Here is a 24882-nt window from a genome sequence, read left to right as displayed (position 1 = left end):
ATTGTTAAACTAATTCACCTCACACCTCTGAGAGCAAGGAAAGACTCCACTCTCATACTTACATAATAAGCAGGACAAACAGAGGTTGTATCAGTAGGGCAGTACACAAACAATAAATATTAATGATTAAATGGAAAAGCAGCAATGCTCTGATAATTTAAGCCTGTGTATTCTAGAAGAGATGATAACACTCATAACAATGCCCCTACCAATATCAGAGGTGCTATTTCCAATTACACTTTTTTTTCAGCTACAGGTCATCCTGTTTCAAGAGACAACCCCAGTAAAACCAGAAAATAATGAAGTGTGGAGCAGCAAACACAAGCCAGGAAGAGATTAAACTCAACAGGCTGGAGACACTTCTTGTAGAAATTAAAAAAATGATAGCATAAGAGTCACATACAGCAATGTGAATATCACAATTAGGTGAGATCAGGTAGAAAGTTTTCTATCTAAATGGCTGAAGAAGCGGACACTTCTCTTTAACCTTCAGCAGGTTAACCAGATCTTTTTAATGTACAATTAATAGCTCACCAGAGAAATCCACCCCTAGCTGAGCCTAAGGACTCAAAGGAAGTGAGAAAGGAGGTGGACAGAAAAGAATAGGTTTCTACTTAGAATGCCAGAACACAGAAGCATAATCTCAAATTTTCTATGGATGGGGTTCAGGGGGAAACCCATCTCAACTTTTCTGGATACATTACTATTAAACCCCCATTACAGGAGATGCCTATAAAGGAAGCATTGGCATTGTAACAGACAGCATGGCTAGACTGCACTATTTGATCTACTCCAGGGCATCAGCTCCAGGGCATTTTCACTGCCTTTCAGGAGGTTCCTTATATGTTGAGAGAAAAGTAAAACCACGTGAATGAAAATGCCTTACCTTTAATGCAGGTCAAATTTTAATCTTTCCAGGATCAATTTTAAGCAACAGGCGAGATAAAAGCTATTCATTTCCATGTTCATTTTACTACACAAGGAAGCCTGATTATCAATGTGCATGAGCGGTCTAATTATAGACCCTTCTGCCAGATGAATAAATCAGACTGAAATGTTATTACAAAGAGTGTTGAGAAAATGTGGCTGAGCTCTTTAGCAGTTCACCACTGCTGCTCACCAGTTTCACAGAGGGTTACTGGCTTCCCCTGGTGATCCTGCAGAAAAAATTCTTTAAAAAATTTTAGAAGTATTTCTCTTCCCCTTCCTCTCTTCAGAAGTAAATCTATCAATTGGTAGGCTTTCTAACAAGTTGAGTTTTAGTCCCATTTTATATTGTTATCAGAATCCTTCACAAAAGCTCACAGACAAATTATACAAAGCAAAGTCAGCCTGCTCATTTCTGAAACAAAAACACTTTCCTTACAATTAATATTTACCTTAAATGTACTGAAAAAATGAGCTGCTTTGGTTTTCAGAGGCCCAAGGTACCAGTACCTGGAAAAAGAACAGAAATAGAACTTCTAAGATATCCAGGGGTCAATACTGGGAAAGGGGAAAACTTTGCATGAAATCAGAGCACACAGACTTGTTTGCCACTGAATTAGTGCTCCCTGACACTTTAGCTTTTTGATACGGTAAGATAGTTTCTAGACATCACCAGCAGTCTAGAAGTGACATCCCTATCCTGAGTTACACATCACCAAAACGCAGCGTACAATCTTCACTACGGGCAGCAGGACATCCCACTATCAGAATTTTACTTTGTTTTATGAGACAACTGGGGATGATTCAAAGGTCTGTGGTCTAACAGCTGGTGGTGTGCATCTCCACAATATGCAATACAGCATATTTCCAAAGCTTGGAGGAAACAAACAGAAAACCAAACGCTTCAGTGACAAAAGAACCAGCAAACATTCATTAGTCCCAAAGGATTCTCACATCGAAATCAGAGTTTTACAAAATAAAAATCCTGCCAGCCACACAGCACTGTATAGAATCTAAAGATGTGACTGTATTTAGGTAGGCTTGGCACACATTTTGATCAGTGTCTTTCACCAAAGAGGGTCAACAAAGCACATTGAACAGCATTAGCTCAAGAGTCCTGCAGATGTAAGGATCTCATTAACCATTAAGGCATGCAAATGTGCCACCACTCCCCTTAAGCCATGAAATGGTTTGTAAAATAGTAACATAAGACAGCACCAGGTCTCCAGCAGCACAGTCCTTAGTAGAGCAATAGCCAGACACACTTCTGGAACTGTGTCTTATGGCTTAACTCCCTTTGAGTTATTTTCAGTTTAAGATCAGCTGCACTGGAACACACCAAATGTCTTTAGTCCAATAACCCATCTCTCAGGGGCAGCAGAAGTGGATGAAGTGGGAAAGTATAAAAACAGGACAAGCACACGAGGATTTTGTTCCAAGCAGACTCTGAGCACCTGTTCATTTGTTGCTGAAGTGCTTTCCAAGCTGGACGTGTTTCTCTGCATTCAAAAACATTTATGGAAGGAAGCAAGGCTTGATGATGTTCGTGTGCCTCATGTACCAAAGGCGCTGTCATGCCTCCAGCACTGAGCCCAAAGGACTCTTACAAAAGGGAAGCGCTGCAGGGAGAGATGTGAAGGCTGACACCAGGCAAAAACCAGGGCATGGGTGGGAAGCCCAGTAGGAGTGGAGAGAGAAGTGCATTTCTTTGAACTGGGGGCTGCAATTAGCAGGAGAGCCTGCAGCACAGCCAATTCAGCACCTACACAGCCCTCTAAGAATGTCCCTGGCCTCCCAGGGACAAACAACCTGACCATTTACTCCATCTCCCCCACCCCCTCTTAAACCTACTCAAACATTTGCCAGACAAACTCCAGAGGTCTGCCACCTCTTTCTTCCTGACAAAGACAGCTCATTCACAAAGCACATGGTATTTCCTTACAACTTGCATTTCCTCCATAAGAGTTTGGGGAGTCAGCTGCTTTGGCACTGCTGCTCCTTCAGCAGATAATGCCTGTCATTTGATACACAGACACTGACATGATAAGTGTCCACTTGGAGAAAGTCCAGTAATTATGAGTTTAGCATTCAGAAAACAGTCATCAGATAGCACAGTCCATGCAATTTCTGGCACGAACCTGAAGGCATTTCTACTGCATCTGATGTCCCTTGCTGGAATTGAGTTTCAGAGTACACACACAGCTTTTCATTGGCAGATGACAAAAAACAACGGCCAATTACTTTACTTAGACTTTACTCAAGGGAGAGATTTTCCCTGTTACAATCTGAATAAAGTTCCAGAAGCAGATATCACAAGGCAAGAAGAAAGTAAGTACTTAAAACAACAGGTCAGCACCAAATATTTATTTCAAATCACAAGAATTCTGATATATCTTACACTCCCATGTGTGTAATGCAAGATCGAGCAAGAGTGGGGGCCTCTGCCTCTCAGATGCCTACATTCAGAAAAAGACTTACTTGAGAGAGGGGAGTGTGTCTTTTTAGGCAACAGATACTATAAAGGGTACCGTTTCAAAAAACAGTATTTTCTTACTTGCTAACTTTAACTCCTGCATCTCTGTAAGATCCCCATCTTAAACCAGATACTGCAAACACAGGCTGCTCTTTTTCTCCCTGTAAAGAAAAATAAACACTGCAAAAATGCTTTCTCTTACCTTTTTTCCAACTTTATTTTCTGAAGTTGGAAAAACAGCATTGCTACATAAAAACTTCTGTTAAATTTCTACACAGATATTTAACAGAAGTGGTATGACAAAGAGCTAACAACAATAAAGCTTAGCAGAATTTAAGCACTGTAAATTCCATGTGCTCCAGGGAGGAATATAAGAGGTGAAGTTTTGAACAGGTAGCCCGAGTTTGACTGCACACCCAGCAATGGCCATTTCATTTTGTGGATTTGACTGTTAGCCAAAAGCAAGGAGCTCTGCACAGCAATACAAGGCTCTTGCTGCAGAAATGTCCATTCTACAAGTGAACAGAAAAATAATATTCAGAAACCATACGAGGCATACTCAAAGGTTTTCCCATTTTGTATTTTTCCATTTGTCAAAGAAAGCTATTGACTTCACAATCCACAGGAATGCATCAAATCAGCAGACAGCTACTGGTATCTCTCACCATTGCTACAGAAACACCACTGTAGTAAGTTTTCATTGTATTCATCAATGCTCTCTGAGTCTCAAAGAAAAGCAATGTTGAAGCATTCTAGTGTTTTCTTCTGTTTAGATTGTCTGATGCCATAGCACATGGTGAGAAATGACTGCCAGCAGAACTGCTGATATCATAAACTAAAATGCGTAACAGCAAAACACAGAGGAAAACCAGTTCATGCAAACATAAAAATATCAGAATAGGAAAGTTTTAGGAATGTTGGTTTCCAAATAAGTAGATGCGTTCACCTTGATCTGCAAGACATCAAGTGGAACTGTCTCTCCTTTCAAAATGGCCAATGTAGCATTAGTAATATGCCTGCAAAACAAACAGGAAAAAAAGGAAAAAAAACAGAAAGAAAGGAAATGAGTAAACTTTAAAATTGCTTTTTTTTTTTTTTTTCCCCAGCAAATTCCACTATGAGTTCAGGTAAGGCTTTTTTTCAGCAAAAGTAAAAACCCCAGGGAAACATGCTGCACTTAACTGAAATCAGAAAGCAAAACGTGTGGTTGCAACACATGACAAAACCTAACAAACAGCAAAATACAGAAAACAGTGAAAGGAAATTATCAGCCTAAGCTTTTGAGATATTCCTCCTTTTTGAGCTAATCTAGGAGGTCAGAGGCCAACTGTGTTACCTCCTCTTTCAGATACTTAACACACTAAGGACCCAAATCATAATTCTTTTAGAATACCACTTCTTTAGTGGTAGCAAGTATTACAGCCTGGGAGAGAATGGGACAGCATGACTGGTCTCAACTCACGTGTCTGAGATTGAGCTGCATTAGTATGTGCTAATTTATTTTGAAGTTTTTAATCAACGTAAATCCACCTGTCAGCAGTGCCCATATTGTTTAGGTCTCCATTAAGCTGTGGACTGCAGCCAGGGCACTTTTGTCAGTTCAAGCTGTAAAGATTTTGTAACCAAAGTGTCTGAGTCCACTAAATAGCCTATGTTCAAACCTTAAAGTATATACTTGATTGAAACCCCTTCTTTGTTTTCAAAGTTGGGTAATATTTAGTTTCCACATGGCATACATTTCCAGTGTCTCAGCTGGGCAAGGAAAAAATGCAGTTTTCATATCCAGCCCAATATTCATATGAATCAGTGGGAGAAACTACCCTTGGTTTCATCAGGATTACAATACTGAGACAGATAAGGAAGCAGTTCTTCCCACAGCCCATCTTCTCTCCCAGCTCTTATCTTTCTCTAAGACCCTCACAGTTCCTACACTCCTAAGAGAGTGCTGAAGGAACCAAAGCCCAAACATTTCTTCGAAAAATATCACTTCTGCCCTTCTTAACTCAGGGTCTGTCACTGGTGCGGGTTGTTAAGCAGCCTATTGACCAAATTATCTTCAACTTCTCCAGGGTGCTGCAGTCCCACCTGCACAGTTCATTACCCTGGCACAAGAAGATCATCCATTTCAAACAGCTTCTTCAGAATCCAAACATAAATTATTACTTTAATCTTAGCTGCTGATTACAGCCTTGTCCACCTTCCTGAGCTTCAAAGCACTCTGGTAGTTTTAAGGAAGGATGTTATGCCAGTTGACTCGTGGGTTTTACGTATGATGGATACCAGCAAGGGTTCCACAAAGAACAACATTAATGAGTTACTGGGAGAGTGAGAGTGAAAAGATTTCAGGATCAAGAAGAAATATATTTATTATTATGAGAGGAGAGGAAGGGAAAAATTGAAAAGAAATGAAGTGTGGGGAAAAGAAAGACTGACTCCCTGTTCTCCTTATAAGTGGACAAAACAATCCTGCAGCAAATTGAACTGCAGTCAACAGATAGCACCAGACTGGATCATATTGAAAATGCTGAAGAATTGGGTTGTTGGATTACTGCCAGCATCAGTCCCACCATAGGGAAAAGTCAGTCCTGACCTGCAAAAGTCAGTAATGTGATCCAACCTTTCCCACATTGTTGTATGCCTTACTTTGCAGGTCCTAACCAGGCTATATGCGGACCGGTTTCTAGAGTTCTTAGACTGGAGAAGGGTCAGAAAGAGGACTTATTTTTGGCTTATTTTGTCACATCCTTGCTATATCCTTGTTGTACCCTTTCAGCTATTCCTAACAGGCTGATCCTTTTAATCCCTTTTTCTTTTTAAACTCTGAGCATCACACGATCACAGAGGAATTAGTCACAGCAAATGATTTCTAATAATACATACATTTCTTTCTTTTAATTTTTAGTCAGTTTTTGGAAGTCATTAACTCAGGTAAGTCCAGAGAATCATCAGGCTCTGCCCAGAGACTGCCAACTTCTATGTAACACAGAAGAAGAAGAAAAGAATCAAGCTACCAAGAAGCACTGCTTCTTGAAAACAACCAACCATGTTTCAGAAACATGTCATACTTACTGGACTTGATTCGTGCTCTCAGGGTACAGTGTGTGGCTCAGAGTGCAAGTTTTTCCAAGGGGTATGAATCCTATAGGAATCTTACTGAAGGCAGCCTGGAGACATAAGGAGAGTAAATTAACACTTGCATGAAGCTTCCTGTGTGGAGATCACAGCTGTGTCTGGCATCACCCCTTTGGCACTGAGCACCAGGCACTTCCTCACACAATGACTCAGAACATGGCACCCAAATCTGTGAAGCCACTGCCAACTGGGTACAAAGGAGCTCTCTGTAATCATTAAGAGCATTGTTACATCCATTTTGGCAGCCACATCCCAACTAATTCTGTCAGCAATCTGCCATCTTCCTTAATACTGGTGGTGGCATCACAGGCTCTGAATCCCATTTACCACTGCAGAAATCCCCTCTGACAGAGTAACCTTGCACAGCAAAGAGATTTTCTCACTTAAGGAAGAGAAATTAATTTATTCCTCTGCCATCCAAATCATGAAGCAGCAGAAGGTCTAATTTTTGGAAGTCACTGACCATATTATTTTTCTGTACAGCTGTTCAGCAAAAGGGCTTGTTGAAGGAGCAAGTTACTACCCTGTACCTCATCTCAAACCTTGCTTTTTGAAGTGTGTCAGCAAACCAGTGTAAACTACCCCAGAGCACCACACCCCTCCAGGTGGATGCTGTCAGTAGTACCAGGACACAGCCAATCCACAGCCACCCGGGAATTTCCCTCTCACTGCACACCCAAGCCCTCTCCCCTGCTGTGTCTGTGTCACCTGTGAGTGCCAACACTCTCAAAAACCCTGCTCTCATTTTCTTCAGCACTGCTTTGCAGTGTGCAGATGACAGGCTGTTTGCAGCTCCTGCAGTCAAGCTCTGCTCCCCTGGCTGCTAGGAACAGGGCTTCTGGAATACCTTGCACAGGCTCTTATGCAAGCAACAGTGGTGTGACACCCCCGAGGGAAAAGGGAAGCAGGGCACAGAGAGAGGGAGCTCGAGTGCAGATCTCTCCTCCTAGGACAGAGAGACATGAAGGACAAGAATTCCTTGGCCAAAGACAGGAAGTGACACAGTGGCAATACTACAATGCAGTATTCCACCCATAATGGTGCTGGATGCAGAATTCCCCACACTACTGCAAAACGATCCAAGCCACATCAAGATAAGAAGCCAAAAAAATAAAGAGAAACTAGCCAGTAAAGCCTCTAAACTTTGCTTCCACTATCATCAGATAATAAAAGTCTCAGGATCCAACTATAATAACATTAGATTTAAAACAATGATGTATCAGAATTGAAATAACTAGCCTTCCTTTAAAAATACTGACTTGGTTGCAACTCCCCCTCGTCACATTCACACAAAGCAAATGCCTAAACAGATACAATTCTAGCTGCCAAGGGTATCATCATAATCTTGTCTGGATCATTTAATAGAGTTTTTGCCAGCTCCTGCGAGAAGGTTTTGGGAACAATGATTCCCTCCTTTCTTCAATAACACTGTTCTCCCACTTTAAAAAGATAAATCTATCTCATTTCCATTCAGAGTGATCCACCTTGAGAGGTTAAAATTTGCTTACTGCAGCCATCTGCATAGGTAGGTATGCACTGCTTGAAGAAACAGCAAAGCAATCCCAAAGCAGTAGGAGAGTGACCATAACTGAATTCAGTTTCAAGCCTGAACAAATACAAGAAAAACATGTACTTTTGCCCAATGCTTCTGCCAAACAAAGTGGCATGCACAGCTGGTCCATGGGTCTTTGAAAATTGAGCATTTGGCTTCTCCACAATCCCTGCTCTGACGCTGGAAACTTCCCAAAGCCATGGCTTGGGAGTCACTGCACTCCCTCAGAAAGGGAACAAAGAACAGCAGGCAGCATTGCAGGACAGTAGTCCAGCTGGACTGTTGCACAGAAAGCTGGCTCCAGAGTAGTAAGCAAAGTATTTGCGGGAGGCAGCTCAGGCCAAGAGATCACAGTGGATGCACAAGACACTCCAAGAAATAAAAACAATTTTTAAAATGACACCTTCTCACCTCATCTGCTCTACGGAGAAGTCCAGTTATGACCTGAAAAACATGGGACATGCTCGAAGAATTTTATTTTAAAGTTACAGTAAGAACCTATGAAATTCTTAACCACATTTAATCTTTGAGAAGATTTAAGGAGCAGCTACCCTTTTATGGAAGCTGCTACAGTTGTTTACATGGGAAAGGAGGCATGTTCAGCCCGCAAACATGTTGGAAACAGCAGATTTATGAGTGTGCCTGAGTACATGTTGGTACCACAACCAATGCCAGTGTAAATGTTTTAACATTGAATGATGGTCTGCATAATGCAAAACCAGCACTGGCCAGTGCAATTAACAAAAGGCCAGAATGAACCTACAGATGTATTCTGATGTCTTTCTCTTCATTACATCCATTTAGCCATTGTCTTATGAAATCAGTAGTTAGACATCAGGAACTGCTTGAATAAAATACAGTTTTGAAAAACAGAGTATCCCCCAGTTCTGCTTCTGTCATTAATCATCTTGACAATAGGCATTTATTAAATACGTTCCACGCTTTGTTACCATTCCCACGTAATTTTTAAATTATCTGATTCCCACTAAGCAAAATATGAATTCCTCTTGTGGAGTTTATAGAAAGGAAGGAGCTTTGAAAATCAAACCACTACAACTACATCACACAGAAAGAAAAGGTTTGAATCATGTCCCTTCAAAGAGTTTGCTCATTCTAGAATAAAGTTCTGGAAGACAGCTATGTCACACACTCCTTTTGCCCCCACCCCCATCATGTCTTAACACTAATACCAACAAGCACAGTGTTCTGTCCCCAGAATATTAGAACATCTACTGAAAACACAGATACTAAACTGGACAGATCTCTAGGAACTGTTGTTATGATGCTGCTACATTGCACAGACTCAATCTTCTTGCCCTTGGCCTAACTATGATTCTCAACAAACCAGGCTCCCGCAGTACCTCTTGGACTGTGCCATCTCCTCCTGCAATAATGATCAGATCCGTGTTTTCCATTAATTCCAGAAGCTTTTTTGCTTGTCCCTCATAATCAGTCTGAAGAAACAGAGATCCAAACATGAGCACTCAAATTACTATTTTTAGTATATCTCTTTCATAGAAAAAAGAATCATCTATCTCTCCGGTTTACAGTTATTTTTATATAGGCACACAGTACTGTATATTACTTACATTCAGAGGTTTTTTTCAACTTATAAAACCAGTCTGATGCATAATATAATATGTGCAATAAACACACACACAGAAGTTAAATGAAATATCAGAGAAATCTTATTCAATAGATCTAGAATGTCACAGCAACCATCTAATTTGCAGGTAATATTACAATGAAACAAATCCAGAAGCCAATCACTTGCAGAAAAACTCCCACTATCTTTAACAGCCAAAGTGCTCAAGTGCATCTCCTGAAACACAGCATCAACTACACAAAAGGCCACTGCCTGACAGCCACTGACAACAGATTTAGCAGTAAAGAGTACTGACTTTTTAAACCATTAAAACTGTTTTCTACAAAATTCATGTCTTTTACAGAGCCATCTCAACCTCACTTCCTGGCCCAGCCCTGTTTTGGCAACTTGTCGGGTCTAACACTACCAAGCATCAGTTTTAAGTCTTGCAAAATGATTTCTTCTCATAGGGTGGGACTAGGTATATTTAATGATCAGAGAAAGGGATTAATAAAAACAGCATTTTAATACTAAACCTTGTGGAAAAGATTCCAAGACAGAAAGATGCACATCAGAGTACTTTGCTGTTAGGACACACTGACTATTAAGCAATCCACATATCACAGCCTCAAAAAACCTACAGAAAGATCAGAATCCCTTCAATGTTTCCTTGTTCTTCTCTTTCCAAAGGAGACCTGTTGTTAATTCACACCATTTAGAGCTCAGTGTTCTGCTTTCATGGTGGGAATGTTGAATTATTTGGAGAGAGACAGAAATAATTTCAGTGTAAAGATAAAAGGTTATTTTTAATTAATCTGAACAGTTCAACTGCATGTCAAAATTCCTCACTTTTCAATTCTTTAAGTTCAGGCAAAAATGACAAATTCAACAGCAATGGGCATGCACCACTAGCCAGCACTCAAATATTTAGAGAGTTTTTTTCTCAAACATGTATTATAGAAGGGCTGCTTTAGACAGAAGAACAAGCATATGTACTGCTTTAGCTGAAAATTAAAATCTCACTACACTGTTTGAAAACCAACTGTGAATTAAAAAGATTAGGTATGGGCCTAATATCTCAGTATTTATTTCTTCCTGTAAGACGTCTGCAGGACAAGTGAGAATTTCAAATGCATACAGATTTGAATTTCAATTCTTCAAGAGCAGAAAGAAGAGAGTCAATATTTCTACAGTAACAGGACCTATCAGTTCTTACCTTAACCACAGTTACATCCAAGCCAGATAAGTGCAAGATCGGTGCAGCATTCTTTTCAAAAAGGTTCCCAGCTTTGCTAGAAATAACAGAGTAAAAACTGTTTAATGATGCCTGCGGCTGAAAAAAAAAATTAAAAAGGAAAAAAACAAATGAATAGCAAAAAGAAATCTACTTAAAACCAAGCATTCAATCTCCACAATCAGTCACTCAACCTGACAGTCAGGAAAGATGAGATTTCACGTGGCTCAAATGCATTATGTTTCTAGTCTCATATCTCAGGTGTCAGGGTTTTGTTGCAGCTTTAATAAGTGCACAAGATGCTATCTAACTTTTGCCAAAAATAATTTTAAAAACCCATTAAAACAAATTAAGATCTCCAGAAAGAAATTTATTAGAAAATGAATGACTTACATAGCACTAGCCTTTAGGACCATAAGGAAGGCCCATGTAGGCTTTAAGAAGTATTTTTAAAATTATTTATTACTATATATTATTAAATAAGGTTAGAAACAAAATTCTGACCTTTTTTGTTGTAGGACTGATAATTTCATGCATATCATTGCATAACAAAATATATATCATCAAATTATATCAAATAACAAAATATGTATCAAAAATTATATCATTAACTATAAATTGTTTACAAGTTGAAACATGAGACTTGGTTAATTCCACGCATTTTCCAGACTCATAAAAGCATGAGTCCAAGCACTCTCATGTCAGCTATAATATTCCCCTCATATTGGTAGTAACAACTCTCTGCCCCTCCACAAAATGCAACTATTCCAAAGCTTATTTGATCAGCAGAAATAGACACACATCGCATCCAAGATTATGGTTTTTCTGCTAATGAGGATGTAAAAATAGCAGCCGACCTCTTCCAGGAGTCTTGCTCCAAGTCCGTATTTAGCCTCTCAGTTTGTGGGCACATCCCTTTCAAGGGCAGGTTCCCACAGAAGTAAGATCATTTCTTGCCAACTTCAAGTCTTGAAGCAATCAAGGTCATCTCTTACTTCTATAGTTTTTGAGGATGGAAATATATCACATGCAAAAGTTTGGAAGGAATACATAGGAATTCTACATACGAAGGAATGACAAAGGCAAAACACAGGATTAAAGAAAAAAATGGAAAAAAAATGTTTAGAAATCATTCTTCCACCTCAAGCAACTAATTCTATTTCTCATCCCAATATTTTTGGTGAAATAAAGTTTGGCATAGTTACATAGCACCAGCTTGTCATCAGAGGGAGGCAAAAATGAGCTCAAAAATTTGGCTAGCTTTTATAGTGGACAGCAGAGAAAAATGCAGAGAGAGTGCCTCAAATGAGAGTGCTAGGAAGGGGGAATTTTACCCTTTGCAAGCTGCTGGGTTGAGGAAGACTGTTGCTTTCTTCAGTGGCATAGTGGCAGGCATCAGCTGGTTGCCAAAAGCCTAAGTAAGAGAAAAACAGCAGGGCTCAGTTCATCTTTTAAGCACACTGCTAAAACAGTTCAAAATAATGCATCTCTACAAATGCATTATTGGGCTACAATGGGCTTTCAAGCCTCATGACATTCAAATGTCTTCCATCTTCAGCCATTGTACAGGTCTCTTATTCAAAGGCCTGCATTCTTAGCAGCAGCTCCCATCACTGTCATCACTAAGTACTCTTTAGCTAATTTTTAATTCCGCTACCATTTCATTTTTGTCAACCTCTGGTTTTCTGCAATGGGCAGAAATCCAGGGAGCTCTCCTTGACTCCAAGGTTACTGAATTTTCTTTCCATGTGTAATCCTCATACACCTGCATGCCACCTTCTTTCTGCATTCTTTCCAACTTCTGAACTTAATTCCTCTATCTCTTCTACTCATTTTAGTATTTTCTATGCTTCAGTTTTTGAAGACAGGAAAGATAATTGTAAGAGAATCTGCCTTGACCTATAAGCAAGCCCATTGTTTCTTATACTTTTTTTAAACTAATCTCTCTCTATAAAAATCATTAAATTCCTCTTCAACTATTAATTCAATTCTGAAAAAGTGTCTCAATTTTAAATTCTTTGAGAGTTTCTCCACAAAGCCTCTTACACTTTGGACCTACTTCCAAAGCTGTTCAGCACAGCCCATGAAATGCAAGACTTCCACACGTTACATCCTGCTCTATAAGCTTCTAGAAGGTCACTTAAAGGTAGCCTCACTAACACACCAAATCATACTGGATTTGAACACAAGGAATACAAGGTATTCAGCAATACCATCCAGAAGCCCCACAAAGAGTAGGAACCAAAGACTACTGTGCTGAACATGGCCCAGTCAACTGTTCCTGGCTTTTTTTCCCCTTTCCCTTGGAAGTTAACTCCCTAGCAAGAATTTTTATATTGAAGGAGGTGATACTGTACACAAAGAACAGTACATTTTAGTGGCTGTTAGCTATTTAAACTTATTAGTAATTCCACTTGCAAACTTTGCTCAGGAAACCTCAATTTAAAGAAAGGTACAGCTGACTGTGCTGCTTAAAACATCCAAATTTCTTCTTCAGGAAAGAAAAAGCAGGAGAGAAGTTGCTGAGAGTAAAGAAATCTTCAAAGAAAGTGAAACAAATCAATAGCTCTTAAGCTTTACTCAAAGATCAGCTGGAAAACAGACCAACTTATTATACTACAATTGTTGGGTGGGAATTGGGGAATAGGGGCCCTCTAGCATGTTACAGCTGTTAGAAACAACTAATTTTCTTAGGGGGCACAATATGATGTATTTGCATGCTCCAAACAATCTAGCAAGGCTCTAAACAACCCAACACGGCTCATAAAGATTTTATTAGTAATGACATAATTGCTTCGTTATGTAATATACTTAGACATTTATGTTACATACAGGGGCATTTCTAAAGCAAATGCTGATTTGTCAGACAGGAAATAATGCAATATTTCAAAATATTTTGAAAGAAGTCTTTCAGAGCAGAACATAAGTAAAGACAACTTATAGTCATACCATAAAAGTGGTTATTAAAATATATATATATGAAGATACAATTTAGGTAAGCCAATGCCTTTTTCACTTTCTGGTCACATGCACACTTCCAGGTATTATATTTCTGGACTTCTAAAATGACAACCACTATTCTACATCTTTGAAAATTCCTTTATACAAAGCTTTTACAGTGCTTTATGAATACCAGAAAAGAAACTACATACTTTTACAGAAAACTATCATTGAGTGAATTGTTTGCCAGCTAAACAGCACCTCTTTACACATGCCCAGACTTCAGCAACAAGGTCAATCAGCAAGACTGATCTGCCAAGGAAGACCGAGTCATCTGACACTGACTTATCCCAGAGACTGAGGTGTAAAATGTTAAAAATATGATAAATGGGTTCTTTATTGCAGAAATTTATCTTTCCATAATCTTTTGCCACACCAAGGCTGTCATCATAAACTGGTATTTAAATTCAGACACACACAGCAGAACCTTTGCATGAAGTACTGCTGTCATGGATTCTCTCTCAGGAAGGCACCTCCCTCATCAAATATGATAATGTAACAGGCATAAAAACCTAAAAATCCAATGTAAAAATGGTAAGAACTTCACACACACTTAATTCAAACTAAACTTTTTCTTTGGTGAGTTTGTCTCTATTTTTTTCCGATACTTATATACAGCACTATAAAAGCAAGTAGCATTTTTCAAACAATTTTAGATTGTTGTTATTCTGAAGAACATACCAGACACTTAATGCCTTAATGCAGTACTGCTGAGTGTTTTCAAGCACTATTTGGCAATGACGCGTCAGTGAGAATGGAAATTACAGCAAGAATTGATTACTAGGCTTTCTGGTTCATTCCTTTCTAATGTAGGAGCCTTCTGCAGGACATTTTCTCTGGCTTTAACCGCTAAAATTGCAGGAAGCTTTATTGACAGTGCTTTTGTATTTTCATTTTTAAGAATAAGCCATAATGGAATAGAACCCGTCACTTAATAACTGGATTTAAGAAATGGGAAATTCAGGATTTCCACAACTGAATTGTCTGCTGGTACCAGTCTTTTCCTTAGGACTTACACCTTTTTGACAATACACACAAACCACTTCATCAGCTCCTTTTAAAAAAATTGGTTTAATTTGGTCAGCATGCTTCCAAATACTGAGGTATTAATGGCTATTTTTTGTGATATAAAAAACTTTTATCACTTTGTTATTATGTAGTAAAAATGAATATTGAAAACATAAAGACTCTGAAATTACACGTATGGTTTATGAAAGCAATATTTCAAGGAAAAATTTTCCTTGTTTTTTCATGAGCAGTGAGTTCCCTTACATCTATTCTGGCATGAAGATCCATTGCACAAGACAAGTTGCTGTGAAAATCTTTCAACAGCAGACAGGCTAAAATTGGGATAATTCAGGTGCACAACACTTCCTTATTGAGAAAAACAATTTTCACCATTCTACTCAGGCCCCAGTATGCAATGATGGGAGCAGCGTTACACCCTGCAAAATGTCAAAGATCTATCATGTAGAATAAACTTTATTTGTGGGAGGTAAAAACTCTTAAAATCCTACAGAAGTGATGTCATCCATGGGCAGCAGCACTTACACCTCCAAAAGACTGCTTATTAAGGACAAGATTTGTTTGTTGGAATATTGCAGTATGGGAGTTTGTTGACTGCTGTTTGCCCATGCAGGCCACAAACTAAGAAATGCAACAGTCAGTACCAAAGAGAGTAACTCTCCCCCCTGAACAGAGGCCTCCTTGTCACTGATCAGCAACTAGGCTGTCCCTATTAAGTTCCCAGGAGATGGGTCCCCAAAGAGCTGGGTCAGTCAGTCATCACAGCTGGCATCCCTGATAAAGTCACTCAGTGTCAAACAGACAAGGGCAGGGTCTCTGCAGCTGAGCACTGACACAAAGTGGTTTTTGCTGCTTCTGCCCAGCACACACCCCTCCTGGTGGGGCTGGGATTTCACTCTTATCAACAAATCATCTCCCTGCTAGAAGTTTACAGGCACAGAGAATTGCATGTGCAGCAATGGAGGTCTGGGTAGCTCCAGCAGTGATTAAGATCAAGGATAACGCTGCCCCCCCTGCAGCAGCAGCCAGGACACGCAGGGGGCAGTACCCCTATCCTCCCCTGGGCGTCAAGGGAAAGAACACAGATGATGGCATCATTAGAAGGCTTGACATGTAGGAAAGGCCCATTGGGAAAATCTCAGGAGCCCTGCACAACCAAGATAAGAGGCAGATTTTAATCTAATTTTATTACTTTAAACAGTATTACCTGGGCTTCTTGGCATGCAGCTCTTCGTAGCAGGTTATCACTATCAGGTAAGACAGAAAGAGAGGGGATATTACGTTGTGTAAGTTTAAAACAATTTGCTCGTTTTTAAAATGTAGGTACATACCCTTTTTACACACAGTTTGACAACACTGGAACAGAAAAAACCCCAAAACATTTTAAGGATAAAACACCCCCACTGATGCACACATGCATTTTCTTTTTCTGCATGTGCACACAAGCATTCTTTCTACAGAAAAGAAAAGCAGAAAACAAAGACCAGGTTGCCAAGTGTGCTGAGATTATGTAAGCTCTGGCACACTGCGTAACTGTGATTTATTTGTTAAATTGCTACATAACTGTACTCCAGAGCTCAGGTGTGGGTTTTTTCCAATGTTCTTGCTGCCTGGTGTTTACACTAAAGGTACTTACCATTCTGGCAGTGTAGAAGGGTTCTAGAGAGGACTTTGTGCATTACAACTGTGAACTCTCCATCAGTTTGCAAGCCAAACACACTTTAATGCAGCACCTCCCACTCACCTAGGTCTGAGCATGGCCCAAAGCAGTAACTCAGAAAGGTGGAAAACATTCATCTCATTAAGTGAAGGGTAAAAACAAAAGAGAGATGCTCAGTGTTAGATATGTGACAAATGGTCTGTTCAGAAATACATTTCTGACTTGTCACTGGCAAGGGTATACAGACAGCAAGCACTGGAGACACAGCTACTGAGCGAGGAATGAAAGTCTATTCCTTCCCCAGCCCCAAAAATGCCCTACTTCCCCTTACAGACAAAATGGCAAGTACTGTTCTGCTGTGCCCAGAGTCTTGCCTGTCCTCCAGATACCAACACTCTCCATCCTCCAGCTTGTCCTTGCCTAACACCTGGCAAGACCATGTATTTTTGTCTCAAAATATCACATACAAAAAACCCCACTTACAGTCAGCATACCAAAACAAACACTGTACCGACCAAAAGGATTAAAGGCCAACCAGACAAAAACAGGGGGCTAGGAGAACAGCACACTTCTGCCCCAAGGTGTGGCTCATCAGGCCAAACCCTGCCATGGAAATGGCAGAAAAAAAGGCAAGGCTAAACCCAATTGCCATCTATTTAATTCCATTGGTTTACAGTAGTAATTTGTTTCCACTGGTTATCTGTCACTGGAATTACATAAGCTGCTCTTTTTGGCATCACCAAGAGATGCTGCAGTGCCATGAAACGAGAAGTAGGGTGACTTCAGGTGAGATATAAAATTGGGTTCTGCGAAAATAACTACACTATAAAAGCCAGATTTATTCCTGGCAATAATGAAAAGACAAAGGAAGAGTTCAAGCATGCAAAAAGAAAATATGTGAATAATACCTCATCAGGATAACAAGTAACTGGAATGTCTGCAAAAGAATTCCTCAGAGGCATGCTGTCATATTTGCTCCTTAAAACCAAAGGAGTAGATAATTTGTATTAAGCACCTGCAATATCACTTAGAGGAGCAACAGCCTTGGGTTTGACTGCACTAACATGAAGGAAATGCACCAGTTAAAGTAACTCTGCAAAGGTTGGTGTTCCAGGCTGTGCAACAGCAGTGTCACAGCTAATTCCAGCTCAATCAAGACAGCGTGACAGGCTGAGTCCACACTGTACCACTGAGGGCACAGTGTGGACTCAGCCCTCACACAGGGACATTTTCACCTCCCTCTGTGACTACGTGTGGCCAAAGCAAATAGAAAATTATTGCGATTTCAATACATAAAGCTGAAATATTATGGGATATCAAGGAGCCCCCTCTATCAAATGATGGCTGCACAGTGGATGTCTTTGAGAATTGCTGTCCTAACCTTCTGAACAAATCCCAGCCAAACCCACGTTATCTGTTTACTTGACATTGATGCTATTTTGTTCAGAAGTCAAGCTCTGTCACACTGTCAGCCAGGCTGTTTTCCTGGTGCCCCCAGCTTTATGCTGCAGCGCTAATTGTCTTTAAAATGAATTCCAGCAACATTTCCCAAATACAAGCAGAAAATACTGTGCTCTCTTTCTCAACCTCAAAGATCCTCAAAACAACTGTCAAGGATTCACCTCAGTGAGTTTTACCCATAAAAATTAAGCTTGACAGTTTAGATGTCAACATTTATGCTGATTTTCTCCTGCACTGAAGCACTTAAAGAGACAGAAGAAGCCTATTTTAACACTTACCATTTTAGTGTCAAAGGAAATGTTTAGATTCTGAGACTAGAAGAATCATTCACCATCCAGCAATTTCCAGGTGATTTGTCTCACTTCTCCAGCAGCACAGCACCCAGAATCCCATACCACCCCAACCATACCCATAAGACTTCCACTTAATTCAACTGGGACATTTCAAAGTCATCTGAGTTTGTCAAGGATGTCCCAGATGTGGTATAAAGATGCCAGGTAATAGGAATTTTTTCATTTCCTTAAAATATTATGTCAACACTTAACTAGATTCAAACTCCAGAAAAAACAGTACAAGTCCACTCACAGGGACGCATTTGTAAGAACAGCAGTCCTCCTCCTACATCCAGCTGTTGCATTTACTCACCTCACATGGCTCACCTAAACTACCCCAACTGGCCCTGCAAGTCCTCTGCAGGTCATAACAATCACTAAATAGAGCTAGAAAAAAATGTGAAAACCAGCAAAAAGGTAACTTCTTGAAGTCTTCTGCCTCAGTATGTATTCATTCTCAAAATATGACTGTTCACCAGCTCCCAGAAAAGATGAGACTTTAGTAATAAACATAAGATTTTGTTGATTTTTTTCTACTTTATTTTTTACTATTAGGTAGCAACAAAGCTTTTTCAACAATCCTCAAACATGAGCAGGTGGAGGTGGAGGGAAATTGCTCCACTGCCTTAAAGAATACAAAGAGATTTCTTCTGACTTGCACCATATCCACAGCAAACTAAAAATCAATTTTTATTTCACGTTTCCCCTAAGGTCTTATCTACACAATTTGGCCTTAAAGCCAAACAGACAAGCAGTGTTGCATCTGCTGGCAAACTCAGGACTGTCTTCCTGCTGTGAGAATTAAGCATCACATAGCTTACAGCTGGGCCAACTTGCTTAAGCAGTAAAAAATTGGGAAACGGAGAAGAACAAACAATGGCAGCAGGGTATGGAAGAAAGAGGCTGTCCTAGGCTGAACTCACAGAGAACATTCCCAGCACAGCCTCAAGGCCAGCAGCCACAGCAGTACAGACTCTGTGGAGACCAGAGCAGGCTCACAGCAAAGGATGGAACCAACACAGAAAGGACTCAAGAGTGACTGGGCAGAGCTCCCCACTCCCCAGGCATGCCAGGCTGCCAGCACACAAGGCACAACATCCATATGACCTGCCTGGACAGGACTGCTCTGATTTCTCTGCAACACCCCTAGGGCAGGACAGCTGGCCAGTGCCCCTGTCCTGAACATTTTCAGCTGGAATAGGGCATTAACACTCTCACACATAAGCACAAGATCCACACAATTTAGTATGGATGCTCCTCAAGATGAGGCTGAGTTCTGTGACCAAGAGCCAGCAGCAGCCAAAGTGGAAAGACAGCTCCCATGATCAAAGTCACTCAGGAAAGCAATGAATGCAACAAGAAGAGGACAACAAAGTTGAACTGAAGCTGTCTGAGGCTCTCAGCTGCAGCAAGGGTCTTAGATCCAACCAAAGCAACTCCCCTAAAAGTGATCACACTACAAATGTAAAAAGAAGCTCAGTATCTCATTCCAAAATGGGTTATCAGCATTAAATCTAAGACTATTAAATATACTCAAATATGAAGAAGTCTAAAAACTTTAGTGTCCGCACCTTCAAACAGTTTTGTGAGGAGAAACTTGACCAAAGCTGTGCACACAGGATCAGCCCTCAGGAGCTGTATCAGAACTCCTGAAAAAGATTTTATCTTAGCAGAGAGCTTTTTTGGCTGCTTCTAATACAGCAAGAGCACAGAATCCTCTTTACTGGGTATTAGAATTTACTTCCATCTTGGCCTTGGAAGGGCATGAAAGACAAATCTTAGGTTTCATCAGCTTTACCTAAGACTCAGAATTTATACTCTGTTTTTTTTGACAAAGTTTGGATGAAATAAAGTCAGCTACTCAGGAACTATACGCAGAAAGGTGACAAAGTGAGTTATCAGCTGGCAAACAGAGACTAACATTCAAATTGTAGATAACAGCACCACTCAGGATTACTGGCAGGCAGTCAAAGGCTCAGGTGCTTTGCCAGCACTTTCTACTGAGAATGTCAATACCTTAACATATACAGAGTAAAACTAAGTATGTGATGAGTCCACTGCCTCAGTAGAATATCTAGGGTCTCCATCCTGACATGGTGATGATCACTTATGCAGTGACATCACTGCAACAGTCTGGTCAAATCTGACAATCAGTTCAGCTGATGTTCATCATGCTGGAGATTTCATTTCTGCTGATTTGACAGAGCTAGTAACTCACTGCACCCTCTGGGTATACAAAGAACAGCTGCAGCTCACTTCAGGAAAGGTGACCCAGGACATAAAGTTGAGAAGGGATTCCAAACTTGGTGAAAATTTTAGAACAATCAAATGGTAAAGAACAATCCTTATCTGTAATCACGCTCACCTGTGTTAAGCAGAAGTACGTTACTGTGTATGAGCAGATAGCTGGCAATCTGCATACCCTGCAAGCTTTGATCTAGCTTAATATTAAGTGTCCCTTGTACCTGCAACATGATATGCTACAGATTAAAATGAGCCTAATACATAAATTCATGCAATCCAGGCAACTTCACATTTAGCAACACTGAGTTATTTGAAACTTAACACTGAGTATTTGCTATCCTAAATGCAAGACAGTGGATCTTTAAAGCATATTCTTTTATGAGAACAAAAGGAATTTTAAGATGCATAATGGTTTTGCAAAAACGGCAGTGGGGTTCCAGTTAACAGTAGTTCAATCAGACATAACTCCTACCATTTGATACATGTATAACCTTTGCCACCTCCTGACTGACAACCCTGTGAAGAGGTACCTTCTGCACTATCACATGCTCAGAATAACTGAATGGCAGAAGGGGAAAAAGCACAAGGCTTCCTACTTTAATTCTTCCTGCTCGTCCAATACTCCATACTTTTAAATCAGTCAGCATTTGAAAAAACACCCCCCGAACGGAAAGGCTAAAACACTGATCCAGACAAGAAATGCTGCAGGAAGAAAGTACCAGGACTAAGCAGCTCCTCAACCTTTACAGTTATTGCCATCCACAACCTTTAGACCAATTCAATGATGATCTACCACACTCCATGCCCCTCTTCCCTTTACACCCTAGGGAGCACAAGAGCATCCACACCAGACTCCATAGCACACTCTTCAGGGTGTGCAAGGGGAACTTCCATATCCATTTCCAGGCAGGGAAGAGGCACTGGGAATGAGCCTGGAAAAGGCAACATTCTTCTTGTTCATACAGCGTCCTCCAAAGTCTTCAGGAAGTACTTCAGAGCTCTTCTGTGAGCTTGGAGAGACTGACTACAGAAGAGCTGCCATTTATCTGCAGGACAGATTGTTATTTACAATAGCTCCACTTAATGCAGGCATCATGGCTGCTGCATCAAAAAGAAGAAAGAACCTTGAGAAGTCAAAAAAGCAAATCACTTTCTCCTTGCAAGAGAAATATTTTAGAAAACCCACAAGGACGGAAAGAGGGATGCAGGACGGCAAACAAAAATTTTCTTCGGCTGCAAATAAGTGACCAACATCTCAGCTACTTCCAGGAAGTCAGAGGCCAATCTGAGCCAATGCTGTGCTGAAGCAAGGCCCTTCATCAGGAACTCGTGATGCCAGAAACCAAAGTACAAGACCTCACTGCACTTTAAATGTGTTCTCAAAGGGCAAATATCAGTCTAGTCAGGTATGGCTCATGCACAGCAACTGAGCCTCTGATGGGGATAACAACAAGCCTCAGGGCCAGCCCAGCCCCTAAAGATCCTTCATTAACCTCTCCCAGAGCTGTCTGTGGCCATCTGTTCATGGGGCAAAAGGCACCTCCCTGCTCCTCAGCACACCTGGGACATAGACACAGGAGCAGGGAATGTACAAAAACACACCAAAAGCCATCCCCACAAGCTGCAGAGAAGCATCCTGGCCTACTCCCTGCTGTCCACCTGCCACAAGGTAAGGTCCTCACCGTTCACAGAATATCACAAAGGGCTGTTGAGACCACCTTTGAACTCTTCTTTACACTCTTGTCATCAGGCTCTTGTTCCTTGTTTTCTCTAACCTGGATAAAACAACTCTCTGCAGGAAATGGCCCAGAAACTGCTAAACAGTTGTCAGTGTTTCCAAACAGTGTTTGAAACTCTGAAAGCAGTAGCTATGGCCTGCATCAAAGTCTCACTGAGCTGTCTGTCATCACAAGATTTCTTTCCTTGCATTTCCAGTGCCTCCTAAGGAAATACTGTATTTTCCTTTACAGACAATAGGGAGATTGGAGAATGGGATATGTAAAATCTTCTGCCCCCAGTACATCATATGGGTTAAAGCACCATGCCTACACTTGGGGCAAACAACCCCCACACACCAAAATTTAGATACCGAAGATCCCCTTTTTGGTTGTTTGCCTTTCATATTTTCCTCCTTATTCCCCGCTACATCACCTGTGGCACACTCCACATTCTCTGTGATCCAAACACAATTTCACCACCCCCACACAAGAGAACAGTGCACACCTGAAACCAACAGCACACAGGCACAAGAACTCCCTGACACAACAGATACAAAGGGGACACTGAGCCTCAGTGCTTCAGGTAAGAAGCAAGCAACTAAAGCAGATGTACCATGCAAAACAAAAGTTGATTTAATGCCAAAGTCCCTAGGTAAAAGGATGTGAAGAGAGTATAAAAACAGCATAAACAGATGTATTTTCCTAACTTTTCCACCGAGGCTTTGGCAGCATTGCAATGTAAGCAGAAAAGAGCATTGTTAAAAACCTGAGTAAACAATTAAAAATCATTAAGACAGTGAGGATAAGCAGCAGAACCAAAAGTAACACCTTTTAATAATAATTTGGCTACACCTGCTTTTCAGTCAAATGCATTACCCACAATCCTGAAGGGCAAGGATTAAAAGATAAACTCAGCTTTTTTAAAAACACAAATGACAATTTTCCTTACAGTAAGGGACATTTACTCCACAGGTAAGCAGTGGCAATGACACCACCAGGTATAACTTAGGGGAGGAGCAGCTGCCAGGCTTCTTCCAAGCTGGGTGGGCAACAGCAGCAAAGACCGCACGCGGTGGGGGACAGCACAAAGCTGCGGGTGCCAGGCCTCAAAAAGAGACAGGGGCTCCCGCTACAGTGCCAGGCCTCAAAAAGACAGAGGCTCCCGCTACAGCAAACAGGAGGAGGGAAAGGCCACAGGCACAGGGCCACCACGCTGGGATGAGCCACGCTCAGCACACCCTGCAGGCCTGGTTCCAGTCATCCTTATAATACAGGCTCAAAGCAAGCAAGCTGAAGGCACACGTGTGGCTCACGACATTCTTTGTTAAGTCAGAAAACCTTCTCCTCTCCAAGAGGCCCGAACACTGCTCATGCCAGCCAGACATCCCCTCTGTTTAAACCTCCCGCCTGAACCCGCCCCAGCCCTACAGCACGGCAGGCGTGGGAAGGCAGAACAGACACTGAGCCTCCCACGTCCCCAGCTGCTGAAGCAGGAGGGAGATCCATCCCCTCCGGCTGCCGGGGCCTCCGAGAGGCGACCCCCATTTTAGGCGCTCCCCCTTCCTCCATCTCTCCCTCCCGCCTCCCCGCCCGTTCCGGCCCCAGCCGGCATTACCAGTGCTTGCCATAGAGCCAGTGTCCGCCCCAGCCCAGCAGGCAGGCTCCGAACGTGGATTTCTTCCAGTGGTGCCTGAGGGCCGCCAGCACTTTCGCCATGGTGCCCCGCCGCGCCGGGGGCCGCTGCCGTGCCCGGCCCGGCTCGGCTGGAAACGGCTCCCGCGGCCCCGGCGTTCCGCGCACGCAGCCGGCCGCACGTCACGGAAACAAACAAACAAACAAATAAAGCCCCGCGAATCCCAAGGAAAAGAGTTTTCACTCTTCCCAGAGTCCCGGCGCTCGCTGCCTTGCTCCAGCCCCCGACCGGACCTGTTGCCACGGGCTCTTGGCTGCCCGCGCTGACGCTGCCGGGAGCGCGGGCAGATGGAGATGGAGCGTCGCGGAGGACGCAAGTGAATCGGTCTTCTTTCCACGTCAATAAAAATATTCATGATGTTGCCCCCGCCAGCACAAAAAAAACCCTCAAAACCCATAAAAACCCCCAAGAAAACCCCAAACCTGCCAAAAACACCACACCCAAACCAACCAAACAAAATACAACAAGAACATCAAAGAAAATCAAAACAAAACTCACAAGTGTGAAAAATGTGTATTTTATGATTGGCTTTTCGCAAATATTAAAATGAATATTATGTGTCTTATGTTAGAAAGTTATGCTGTATTAATTTTCTTAAGTAGTGTGTTAAATATAGTTTTAGATTATAACAATGTTAAAATAGAAACTATGCTATGTAAGATACTTTTTTTAAAAGAGGACTCGCACCGAGATAGCAGCCACAGGACACCTAAATCTTTCAGAGAAAAAGAATTTATTGCTCCCTTAGCAGAAGAAACTAACTTCTTCCTGCCTCGCTCAGCCCTGAAGATGCTGTCAGGATTCAGAGGAAGAAGTTGACGACGACCAGACAGAATCCTTTGTTT

At 41.4% G+C, this 24882-nt stretch overlaps 1 protein-coding gene across 2 annotated transcripts in view; it reads right to left on the bottom strand.

The window, feature by feature from the left end:
• Positions 1-24257, bottom strand: part of AGK (acylglycerol kinase) — a 35422-nt gene extending 11165 nt beyond the window's left edge. Inside the window, exons 1-10 of one of the 2 annotated variants that reach the window (XM_041487502.1) lie at positions 23960-24252; positions 16137-16176; positions 12238-12317; positions 10886-10961; positions 9446-9538; positions 8496-8528; positions 6470-6564; positions 4347-4416; positions 3482-3561; positions 1380-1437 (exon numbers count right to left, since the gene is read on the bottom strand). In XM_041487502.1, coding sequence (XP_041343436.1) covers positions 1380-1437; positions 3482-3561; positions 4347-4416; positions 6470-6564; positions 8496-8528; positions 9446-9538; positions 10886-10961; positions 12238-12317; positions 16137-16176; positions 23960-24060 — 726 coding nt within the window. In that variant the 5' untranslated portion in view covers positions 24061-24252. Of the gene's footprint in view, positions 1-1379; positions 1438-3481; positions 3562-4346; positions 4417-6469; positions 6565-8495; positions 8529-9445; positions 9539-10885; positions 10962-12237; positions 12318-16136; positions 16177-23959 lie in introns of both variants that reach the window. The other variant, XM_041487503.1, reaches the window with a different exon arrangement.
• Between the last annotated feature and the right edge of the window lie 625 nt (positions 24258-24882).

The sequence above is a fragment of the Pyrgilauda ruficollis genome, unplaced genomic scaffold, assembly GCF_017590135.1.
Source record: "Pyrgilauda ruficollis isolate IOZ18807 unplaced genomic scaffold, ASM1759013v1 scaffold80, whole genome shotgun sequence".
In the NCBI taxonomy this organism is placed as follows: Eukaryota; Metazoa; Chordata; class Aves; order Passeriformes; family Passeridae; genus Pyrgilauda; species Pyrgilauda ruficollis.
Note: the sequence above shows the minus strand (reverse complement) of the source record. Positions and strands in the feature narration are given on the sequence as shown.